General features: G+C 33.9%; 1 protein-coding gene across 3 annotated transcripts in view; it reads left to right on the top strand.

Moving 5' to 3' along the window:
* Window positions 1–12,961, top strand: part of LOC128681141 (irregular chiasm C-roughest protein-like) — a 76,144-nt gene that overhangs the window by 25,922 nt on the left and 37,261 nt on the right. For all 3 annotated transcript variants that reach the window (XM_053764787.1, XM_053764786.1, XM_053764785.1), the window contains 3 exons: window positions 6,669–7,015; window positions 9,753–9,903; window positions 10,493–10,573. In XM_053764787.1, the coding sequence (XP_053620762.1) occupies window positions 6,704–7,015; window positions 9,753–9,903; window positions 10,493–10,573 (544 nt within the window). In that variant the 5' untranslated portion in view covers window positions 6,669–6,703. The remainder of the gene's footprint in view (window positions 1–6,668; window positions 7,016–9,752; window positions 9,904–10,492; window positions 10,574–12,961) is intronic.

Below are 12,961 nucleotides of genomic sequence, written 5' to 3'. Positions count from 1 at the left end.
AGGTACATACAAATATACAAAAAATATATTTTAAGTAAAGGACATAAGCTAAATATGGCAACGAACGCTCTACTCATTGCATCGAGAAAATTCTTGATTAAGTTTTCGTAATATCTCGGGTTGCAACTAGATAATGTCCAGTCACTTCCTCCAGTAGGTGATGATTAACTTAGTTCTTATGACAAATCAATAAGGTTCAAATTAAGCGGGTTGCATAAAATTAATTCAGTACTAAGATGCAGTTACTTCAACCAGCTATCAAATATGATGAACGTTCCTTTGGAATGGTAGCTAAAAGGCACCTTATCCACTAGTTATGCTAAAAGATAAATATAGTAAGCTCTCTTAAATTAAGATATGATGGACAATCCTTACATATTATAAAACAAAGTACCTATATTATAAATATAATTTACAAATTTATAAATAAATTACACAGAATTTACAATCATGGGTATGTCGTGTTTTTTGTGACTTCATTGATATATATAGCAGTGTTCATTTCCAGATGTTGATTTATATTATTTCCATATTGAAATTTATGAAATTAAATTACAACTATCGTGAACAATAAACATTACGAGTAGTACGTCGATGAGAGTAATCCGTATTTCTCTTTACCTAACAATTAAAATTTACCTTTACAGTTTCAAAAGAAGCTAAATGTCCACTGTGAAAATTCGCTAAATTCGCGAAGGAGTTAGTGAAGCTTGTCTCAGGTTACATTATATCATACACAGCTATGGACCTGCAACTTTACCTTTTGATAACAGTGGTGTTTTTATATCCACTTATTTTCAACGGATGCATTACTTGTGAATAGGAAAATTATATCTCGATATATGGCTATTTATAAGACTATCATTGTGCGATAACTATCGATTAATCAGATAAAAATAATTAAAGTATTCACTATAATTATTACAATCATCATCATATCGAGTGTGTTATTGAGCACACTGGTGTCAGAATTTATTCAAGTAGCTCAAGTGATAATAACAAGACTTTTACGGTATTTAATGACAGTAGTTGAATACATTTTTATCAATAATTTATTCAGTACAATATTAAAGACATACTAATACAACAATTACCGATATATTTTTTTCTATAGAAAATGCCGTGTTGTGGGTGAGAAGCCTTACACTACACAGTTCGCAGGGCGCAGCGCTGTCATTAAGCTTAGAACTAGTCTAGTCTAGTCTCCGAGGAAACTAATTGATAAACGCAGCTCCCAGGAAAGTGGATTTGGCCTCGTTTACCACAAATTCTTGCTTTGATATTTTATTTATTTATTTATTCAAACTTTATTTACCTTATTTGGACTTAATGCTAAAAGCATTCTCTACCAGTCAAACTTCGGGAAATCTTGAGACATTCATCAAAGCGGTAGATGTAAGTAAGAAATATGAATATTTATTCTTAACACTACGTAATTCATATGAGTGAACAGATATGTGAAATTATAATTAAAAAAATTGCGACTTTGCCTTTTCCCGGTCTAGTTAGCTGTTAGTCAACAATAGATACCATTTCCAAGGAGTGTTGACGTTAGACAGGCGGCCGGTTGTAAAATCACGAACGACTCTTCAAAATTTTAAGACTATTTTTTGCGCTGACGCGGCTTTACAACGTCATAGTCCCGAACGCACCACACACGGAGATGCGAGAGACGACTGCACAATAACAACCGGATATATGCGGAAATAAGACAGAGAATGAGCAACAATTTTTTTCAACGAAGTTAAACATAAAAATACATTAAAGTAGGTACCTAAATTTTTTATGCTCGCCGTTGGAGCTACAAAAGGAGTAGGAATGTTCATCTTAAAAATGAAATTAAAAATGACATTTTTAAAGCATAATGTATTAGAACAATTTCATACAAACACCGAGTGGAAATAGAATATTAAGGGAGTATAAAAACGTGAACAAAATTACATTTACATAAGGATAAAAGCTGCAACGTATATGTAGTTTAATTGCGTGTACGGACAATGGAATTAACTGAAACAATTCTAAGAATCTGCCGACGCCTATATTACACAAATGAAGTCAGAATAAGCGAAACACAGGGACAGAAAAAAAATAAAGCTATTAATTTGCAAAAATTAAAATGTCACAATATAATCATTATTTCTTTTTATGATAATAATGTCGCAGATATATTTAATGACAGAACGAAATGCAAGAAACTTACATACTGTGCCGATCCCACATAAGTGGGGAATGTTACAGAGATCTTATTGTATTCAATGCGTTAAAAAAAACGCGTGCACTCCGGGAGTGCCGGCAGAAGTGAAAACTTGAATACCTATTAACGTTGTGCATTTTTGACGTCTTACGAATTTTCGATCAGGTCACGTGTGCTGACGCGAGTTTAACGTGTACGTTGCTTATCATAAAAATGCATTGCCATCCGAACTACAAAATCAAAATCAAATCATTTATTCAGAAATTAGGCCTTCACAGGCACTTTTTCACGTCATATTCTAAATTAAATGATGTTTACCAAAGCTACAAACTACTAGCATTTCGGAACGACCATTGCTGAGAAGAAATGCCGAAAGAAACTCATTCAAACAGTGTTGGTCCCTATTATGCCAGAAGGGCTTACCATTTATTAAATATAAATTTATGTATAATTTTTTATCGGTAATATAACAATGTAAGTACACAATAAAGTACATGGTCAAAAGGTATACTGAAACGTATTATGATTGTGATCAAGTTTCACCATCATATACATATATATATATATATATATATATATTACTTTTAATAAAAGATCGAGCTGACCAGTTCCCCCGGCAGCACCCGTTCACGAGTTAAGCTGAGTCATATATATATATGACTGAGTCATATATATATATGATCATATATATATATGTATACGCGTGAGTCAGCTATCGCGAAGCTCAACCGCAATAGAGGGAACCTCCCGACCCGATCCACGATGCCGCCACCGGTTTGACCATTTGAGTGTGCATGACATACTCGATCTCCTGGAACAATATTTCAGCTGGATATCAACATAGTATGGATTTCATTATAAACTTTAAAAGCTCACAGTTCCCCGAGCCCGTGTGTCTCACATACGAACCAAAGACCATTCTCTGTCTTATATTGTCTATTATCTTTTTGAGTCTCACTTGGAGTAGTTTTCCTCTAAGAACCACTTCAGAGCGCCTTTGAATTTCTTATCTGTTAAGCGGGTACTGAGTCTCTAAGACCGAGTTTATAGAGAACTTCAATAAGTCAAAACTTGAATTTAATGGAACAGAGATTAATTCCAATGACATACTATTTGCCTTCATCGTCTGCAGATAAAATATCTGATAGTCTATTACCTATATAACTACTTTCTTGGCGATATTGATGGAGTGATTTGCAATTGCTTTCTACATTTCACGCACGCACTTACTTACTTAGAATAGAATAGAGTTCAGGTTTCCTCCCGACGTCTGAACCATTACACAACCACCGCTTCAAAATAATAATGAATAGTTCGGATTTAAATCAGTTTATTTCCTCGAATTGATTCAGTCGTTACCACCGACAAGCAATCATTGATGGAACGTAATAAATTCACATATGCCAGTCGCAATGACAAGCCAATCTTACGTCTTAGGATTTTCTTTGAAGCAATTTTCAAACGACGGCAGTCTGCTTGTTGAAAAATGTTGCACAATAAAATAAATTTGAAAGTTCCTTTGAGAGCGCATGGGGGCTGCAGATTGGGTTTGCGACACTTTTTTATCTCTTTCTTGCATAGGCTTTGAGGATAAGTGCGAGAAAGAAGAGATGAAAATGATGCTTTGTGAATCGTACCATATGTTTCGTTATAAATTGTTATTTAAAAAAATGTTACGAAATATATGAAAATCCCATTCCATCTAATATTATAAAGGCGAAAATTTGTGAGTATGTTTGTTACTTTTGCACGCTCAATTGGCTGGGCCAATTTTTATGAAATTTTATGTAGCTGATATCTTAAATTAACACATTTTTCACAACGCTTTCGAAAGTACCTACCCAATTTCCGTTGAATTTTCTCAAAAAGTCGGACAGTACGAGTATTAGTATTTTTTACAAAAAGTTTAAAATTTTAAAGATGCACGCTACGCTGCATAAAAAACTTAAGTATTTTCGATAACAACGCGAAGTGCATAGTTGCATAGGAAATAATATTTGGGTAATACTTATTGGCTAGCTATCAATATGGATTTCATCGAAGTTATTCATCAGCTGTTTCTAAAACGAATCACTATCGAGTTACAGTAGTAATGGGCTGTGATACGAACGGTTTCCTTCCGAGAGCCATGCTCGTTGCATGAGTTCCCGTCTTTTGCAATGCTTCGTGATTTATTTGTATGTCTATAATAATACTTTCCGGTACTTTAAGAGTTCTGCTTAGGTTTCAGTGTTCGTACAAATGCATTCGAACGGAGGGTATGCTCGTATCTGTATTGTTATTATTTGCGAATGCTTTTTTTTCATACAATACAAACTAGGACTAAAAATCGAGAGGCAAGCCATCAATCCATTTTTTGGACAACATTGTCGGCTTCGTGGATCCTGACAATGCCGCCTTTATTATTATGCGCGTATATTGGGCAGAGGTCCAAAGATGTGCTGCATACTTTGGACCTCTCCGCAGGGACACAGAAGACTGTCCGAGAAGTTCCATCTGCACAGCAATTCGGCGCATCTTCTGTCTGTGTGTTTGTCCGTTCAAAAGTTGTAGCGAAATGAATTTTGAAAGTCGAGGGTTTTATAATTTGTCTAACAAATAAACTTGTCTCTTCTGTGTGTCAATCATTGGAGTAGGACATAACTTGATTGTGTTTTTATGACTAAGAGTCGGTTGCACTATCAACTTTGATGTTGATTTTAACCGGTGCGCCGCTGACTTTTAGACAAATTAGTTTAGATTAAATTATTCTTTTAGTTGTAGTGTAATCAATACATATAATAAAATTGAAGAAAGGTCAAATTGGACATTGGATATTTTTTTAAAACTCTTCATGGAATATACTTAGTTACTGATATAGATTACGAAAATATAGTTTTGGAAATTTTTGTCTGTCTGTCTGTCTGAATGCGCATCACTCGAAATCTACTGAACCGATTTGCTTGAAATTTGGTATGTAGGTACCTTATATACCGGGTTAACATCTTAGATACACTTCATCCTGGTAAATGGTCAGGTTCCCGTAGGATAATTGAAAAACTAATTATGAATCAAAAATGCCTCAGAATCCCGGCTTAACATTTTATAGACATTTCGTCCCGGAAAATGAGGGGGGTTTTGTAGGAAAATTAGATACATTTTATCCCGGTAAATGGTCAGGTTCCCGTAGGACAATTGAAAAACTAATTATTAATCAAAAATTCCTCGGAATCCCGGGTTAACATCTTACAGATATTTCATCCCGGAAAATGAGGAGGGTCCTGTAGGAAAATTAAAATAACACTCCACGGAGCCGATTTACTTTAAAATTTTGTAGAAAGGTGTAAACAGAATATAAACAAATTGTTTTTATCGATTAAAGTCTGATATAGATGTAATGGGCGCAGTATGTATCTATATTCATTCATGTCATTCAGTAACAGAAGAGTTTTATACTGATGTATAAAACTCTTCTGTTACTGAATGACTGACTGATAGACAACATACACCCGAAACTGCTGGGCGGGAAGCTGAAATTTGGCATGTAGGTGAGTGTAGGTGAGCACTAAGAGAGGATTATTGGAAATTCTACTCCGAAGGGGGTGAAAGGGGTGAAATCTGTAAATATGAAAGTTCTACACCGTTGAAGTTAGTGACTTGAAAATTAGGATTTTGGTTTACAACAAAGTAATGAATGGGTGTTTCAGATTTTTCTGAAAATTAACCCTCAACCCCTTCATAAGGGGGGTGAAAGATTGTATGGGACTTAATACAATTTTCAAGATAAAAGGCTGAAAATTAGCACACTTACTTTTTGTAGCAAATAACAGTAATAGTAAATACATAAAATGTTTAATTTACGTTTGTGCTTAATAAAAAATGGGACTGCTCGCGTTGCAAAAAGCGGGAGTGGGAGTAGGAGCGGGAAATGGGAAGGAGACACGTAGTGGGAAACAGGACGGGACACATTGCAAAAAACATGATGGCACAATATGTAGGAAACGGTACGGGATATCTACTTTACATTACATAGCAGGAAGCGGGATTGGGCAAGTTTGCGGGACGAGACACGCAGCGGGAAACAGAAAATTGAACTAAAGATGAGAAAAAATGCCAATTTGAATCATATATGTTTACCAGTCTTACAGAGTACGCGATAAAATTACTGAGATTTTGCTATGAAATTCACGCGGGCGAAGCCGCGACCAAAAGCTAGTGTAAACATATTATTATGGTTAAATGGAAGATACAAACATCGTATTAAATTACATAATAAGGAATTATATTTCATGTGTATTTATATACATTTGTATAAATATTTGTACACGTAATTATTTACGCTGTACAAATATTTTTTATCTCACCTGGTTAAAGTGCTTTTGTATAAAACATATCAGCCAAATCCATGCTCTTGAATCCTCAAAGTGCCACATCAACAGTATTATATTCATAGAAATGATCAATTGTAAACCCAGCATTGTGTCTTTTGTTACAGATACCTGGAATCTCAACGAGGAGTATCATATACGTATGAAAACATATGGATTCAGAGGAAGTTTACAATACGACGAAATGGGTAAACGTAATGATATCGATAGAAACAAAAGCAAAGCAAAAGTTGTTAAAAGACTTTTTGAAAAAGCAGTTGAGGTAGCAGATGATGATGGAAATATGGAATATAATGATGTAAAAGCGAAGGTGACAAGTAGAAATTCAAATAGTTTGTTTTTGCTGTTGAGGACTGCACGTGTTGGAGTTTTCAAGTGGTTTTTGGTGTCAATGACGTTGTGTTGTGTTTGTGCGATGAAGGAGCAGAAGTTTGCTATAGAACCACAAGATCAGGTAAGTTTTTAGTGTTATACCGGCTCCACACTGTCGTCGAACAGTTTGCCAAACTTTCGCGGATTCACTATACATTGCTGTTTTTTTTTATTGCGGTGAATAAAAGCACTCGAATACTAATAAAGCAATGTTCACGCATTCGCGTCGCCATGTGTCTAAATTCGACGATAGTGTGAAGCTGGTAATATAATATGTTCACTTAACTATATTCGTCGTAATGTTTTTAAACGCCCTTTGATCATAGGCTCATGCTAATAAAGAAAAATATTTGCAGAAAACATTAGAAAATTGGTGTTAAAATAAAAAGCTAAGCCTATATGTTTTAGAAGCATGTTACGTACTCAATAATAACAAAATATTAATATATTGATTTTGTCTAAGTCTGTCATTCCAGTTAAGTATTACAATGTAGTTATTTATGATTATCGTAAGTAATCATTTTGACCAAGTTATGATTTTTGTTAAATATTCTTCTTGAATCTATTAGCATTAAGTCCGCATATTACATTTGTCAATTTATTTTTGACAATAACCTCTCTAAAAGAAGAAAATTAAGACTTTCTCAAAATGATCATACAATATTATGTTGGGTAATAACCCAAGATACCAAAATGAAAAAAATATGAGAAAAAAACTGCTTATCATAGACATTATTATATATCTTTTCGTACAAGCGAAGCAGAGGCAGAAAAAGGATTGTATCGAGAATCTGGTGATATTAAAAATTCCTTGCTCGAGAAAATAAAATATTAGTAGAAAAAATAAGCTTCCTTCAATTTTGCCTTTCTTCAATATATTCTCTTTTTAAAATGGTATTTTTAAAAAACGTAACGAGGTACATGAAATACCATTTTAGAAATCTGAAATTTGTGATGATTTAGAATTAGGTGATTCATTCAGTTTTAATAAAAGCTATGCTATTAAAATACAAATTTAGAATTCTTCATTAAACGTAGGATAATAAACATCATTTCTTGATAGCAAATATTACCTTAAAACTAAGTATTAATTAATCACCGATCGAAAATAAAATTGTACCGTGCCATTGACATCTCTAGAAAAGACTACATCTCATTTGAGAAAAGCGTAATATTAATTCATAAATCGACTATTCACAATAGTAGATAGTAAAGCGAAGAATTTTAGACCTGTAAATTTAAAATGCTGTTTCTCTATACCTTCTTCTATCTGTTCCCAAGGCTGCGAGGGATCAGTCCGATGACAAAACGTTGTCTTATATTAAAGTGAGCCTTGCAAATGTTTTTTTAGGATTCCCGTTGTAAGGATACCTACTTAACTTGTGTTTTGTTTGACGTGGCGGGCGAAAAAGGGCGAATTTTGTCTTTGCTTTTATGTGTTTGCTGTGGTGTCAAAATGCTTACAATACACGGGAAAATGTTCTTTGAGAGTGGGATATCGAAAGTAACAATATAACGCTATTAGATTTATTTCTATTATACCTATTTTAGGTAATTAGTGGAAAAAAAAACGGTGGCTGGTTTTCAAATTATAGTAAGCTTACATCTTACTATTATATTGTGTCATGTAAAAAAGTTAATTAGTGACATATATGAAACAATTATTTGTTATAAAGTAATTTTATTTCACAAAGTAATAAGGTAATAGTTTCATTGGAATTAATCTTTATACGGAGTGTAGATCAAAGCTTTTTCTGATGCTTTAGATAGTTATTTTGCTTTGAACACAACGGCTATCATCCATTTGAATGGATTTATACATGTCACATATGCTTTTTAATTTATTTTTGAAAGTAATAATGAGATGAAAATATTCTGGGATCAAATTGAATCCTGGCGCGGGTTCAATTCCCGCTCGATTCCAGATTTTTTTCATCTCATTATTATTTTCAAAAATAGCCTATCTCATCCAGTTTACTGCTTACAGCACGAATATAGATTTTAGGGTTTTGTACCTACCTAAAGGATAGAGCAGGACACTATTACTAACATCCAACTCTCAATTTATCTCTGTCTGTTCGTCTATCGCCAGGTATCTCGGGAACCGTGATAGGCAGTTGACATTTTCACAGATGATATATTTATGTTGCCGCTATAATAACAAATAAATATCAACTAAAAACGGAATAAAATAAATATTACATTCATGCGTAAATCCGACTCGCACATGGCGATTTGGTCTTGTTATGCATTTATTTATTTATTCAGGAAAACACATAACAGATAACAAACACATATAGATACACAATAATATATAGCTAGAAGAACAAGTTTGCTACCCTAAACGTGCTTCCACAACATGATATAATACAAATAAAATTAAATGAAACAAGACCTCTCTGACGACAATAAATATGTGTCAAAAACTACAAAAAAAAAAAATTATCAGCGCACGGATCACAATCTTAACCTGTTTGGTTATACTTTTTGACTATGTACATTATATAGGTACTTGGATATATTATTAGAAAAAAAAATTGTAAGAAACAATAATGGTAAGCTCTTCTGGCACGATAGGGACCAACACTGTTCAAATGAGTTTCTTTCGGCATTTCTTCTCTCAGCAGTGGTCGTTCCGAAATGCCAGTAGTTTGTAGCTTGTGAGAAATAACTATTTAATATAAAAATTGACGTGACGTGCCTGTAAAGGTTTAGACATTTACAGGCATGTCACGTCAATTTTTCCGAAATTTGTTTCGGAATAAATGATTTGAATTTCGAATTTTACATTTATGTAAATACCCATATTATTTTCGCAGAGTGCAGTGGTAGGGTCGCGGGTGACGCTGCCCTGTCGAGTGGTCAGCAAGGTTGGTCAGCTGCAGTGGACAAAAGACGACTTTGGGCTAGGCACCCACCGGCATCTGACAGGCTATGACAGATACAAGATGATAGGCAGCGATGACGAAGGTGAGTGGGTCATTATGCTCAACAGCTGACCTGTAACAGTGTGAATGGCGCTTTATATATTTTTTAAAATACATCAGCACTCGATTACAATCATAATATGAGGTTTTTGACCTGGTATTTACTGTGTTGAATTATTTGAAAAAAAAAATGTAACAAAACGTAGTGGTATAGCGCTTTTGGTTGTTTACCAACAATGTTTAAATTAGTTTCTTCTCGTTGCGAAATGCTAGTAGTTTGTAGCGTTGATAAATACTATATGATTTAAAATTTGACGTGGAAAGTGCCTGGGTAGGTAGGTAAAATTTCTGACAAAATGACTTTGACAAAAATTAATATAAATTTTGTATTTTGTTGTGTGTTTAAATCTCTTTGTTACTTACCAAATCACTTAGGGTGGATCGTACCATGTAACTTTGACGTTAACATTAACCTGCTCGGAAAAACATAAAGGCGTACTAAATTTTGTCTAAACGTCAGCGGCAGCGCGTGCCTCTTAAAATCAACGTCAAATTTGACATTGCAAACTCACCCTTATAAATATATAAAAAATCCTCTCAAAAATTTAACTTACTTTTAACAATTTTCGCAGGCGACTACTCACTGGATATTCGAGAAGTCACATTGGAAGATGATGCTTTATACCAGTGTCAAGTCAGCTCGGGGCCCAGAGGTAAGATTTTTTTTAATATACATACCTACGTGGCCAGTTCTATGTTTTTTTAATTTAAAATGACAATTGGCCACGTGGCCAGTGCTAATAGTCACACATTTGGATGATCCAATTTTGAAATTAGTACTTCGATGTGACACTTTGTATTTGAATAGTTGGTGGGAGTTCTAAATAAGAGTTTTTTAATGATTTATGGTTAGTAGCAATATTACATTTACTTTTTTTTATTCCGTAACCTCAAAACTCAAGTCACGGGTGTTCCTTCTGTAGTATCGACATTTTCTTTGATGTTAACCATTTATTATCCACATAATAAAATCTATTATTGCGTGGAGTGCACTTTACACATTTTTAGGAAGTAAATAAAAAAATAAAATATCTTTTGTCGAAATCTGGTAATTTTTTAAATATTTCAGGGAACTAAATTATTATAACTTAAAAGAAAATAACAGAACTTTGAAATCACTCGATCACCCGTCTCATCCCATAATCGCCTTGTACAACATCTATATTTATTTATTTATCTGAATCATTTGCATGTCTATGTTAGCAGTTTCATCTTCATAATATTATTCGTATGTAAGTATACGCTGTACACTGGAGTTTTACATGAAAATTTTCTCAAAGAGAAAGGATATATTCCGACTAATATGTTTGCAATATTATGTTTAACCTTCCCTTTGGTGTCAGGTCAAAGGAATATAGGATGTGGATGACAAACAAACAGAAATTGTACCGACAGAAATTGAATTACAAAGATGGTTTGAAAGGAAACGTCTGCGAGTTACCTGTGTCTATTTTGCTAACTTAAAGCCAAAATTGCTTTACAATAGTAGCTGTTATTGACACGCAATCAGACGTAATACCATAGTCGTTAACAATTTTAAGTTTATTATCACGTTGAGCCCGGGCTTCATAGCCCCGTACGCGTCCTGGAACATACAGAAACCATAGAAAGAGTTAATAATTTATCTTTTAACTAGTTGAGCGCCGAGGCTTCGCTCCTGTTTGAATTTCTGGATATAAAGTGCCCTATGTATTATTCCAGGTTATATTCTACCCGTTTACCAAATTTCATAACATTTAGTTCAGATGATGCGTGAAGAGATAACAAACAAACTTACTTTCGCATTTATAATATTAGTCGGGACATCCAAGACCCAGGTCAATCTTAAAATGTTAATTTTTCGTCTTGAGTAAGTATACTAGTTGTTCACCGCGAATTTAGACCTCGCGAACACAATATTCTTATACAAAACGCTGTACGCTTTGTGAATATTTCAAAAACTACTTAACCGATTTTGTTGCCCTACGAACTTAAACATTCTATTAACAGATCCTACATACTTTATTTTAAATTTCATCAAAATCAGACCAACCGTTCGAAAGTACATACATACATACAAAACACGTATTTTTCGCTTCGCTCGCTCGGTCAATTACTTTGTGAGTTTCTATTTTAAGAGAGCTGCATCCAAAAATTGGTATATTCTTGGATAAACTAAGTACCTTTTGTCCCTCCTTTATATAAAAATACATCAGGAAACCAAACAACAGATTTGGGGACATTGAAATAACTCCACAGGTCTTCTAAATATAGACCATTATATTACGAGGGTCGACAATGCGAGAACAGAACATTAACTTTAGTGGTCTTATTATGTTACGACAAATATTTGATTTGGTATATCCTTGGACAAAATCAGACCTATTGTAATCACCTATTAAACACGTAATTGACATAATATTTTGAATATTCAACAATGTCGATCAGTAATAACTAAATAGTTAATTTAGTCACGAAAATACGTAACTAATATTATCAGCGGGTAACAACGGGGTATATAATTTAACGACGTTAAAACCATTCGTTTATTCAACTCACGTACTAGTTAACACTTCGACTGGAATATCCTACAATTGACTTGTGAATAATGAATAATTCAAAATGATAAAGACTGCTATTGCGCTATCTAAAGTGATACGAAACTCCTCATCGTAGCCCTTGCAAAGCGGTCGCAAGTTAATATCAGACTTTACTAACTTAACTTGCCTGCTTGAGGTGCTACTAGGTGCAAACAAAGAAATTACTCACCTCGATACAACTTACTTAGTCCAACCAGACGGACGACGAGAAAATTTTCGAAAATATTTATGGACGTGGAGCCGATGGTATCGAAATTTCGGAACTCTCGGCCATTTAATGACATGAAAAAATTCTGGATAGACATTTATTTTACTATTCAATCGATTCATCGGCAAAAATAATCACATATCTTCTATTGTTAAAAATATCTTAAGGCAAATTAAGATAACATATCTTATGTAGGCGTTTATACATGTTTTACTTAAGCTATTTCGTTAACAGCACTAGGGTTTCGATAGAAT

This window comes from Plodia interpunctella, chromosome 26 (assembly GCF_027563975.2).
Source record: "Plodia interpunctella isolate USDA-ARS_2022_Savannah chromosome 26, ilPloInte3.2, whole genome shotgun sequence".
Taxonomy (NCBI): domain Eukaryota; kingdom Metazoa; phylum Arthropoda; class Insecta; order Lepidoptera; family Pyralidae; genus Plodia; species Plodia interpunctella.
The sequence above is the reverse complement of the archived record's forward strand: the minus strand, read 5'-3'. Positions and strand labels throughout refer to the sequence as shown.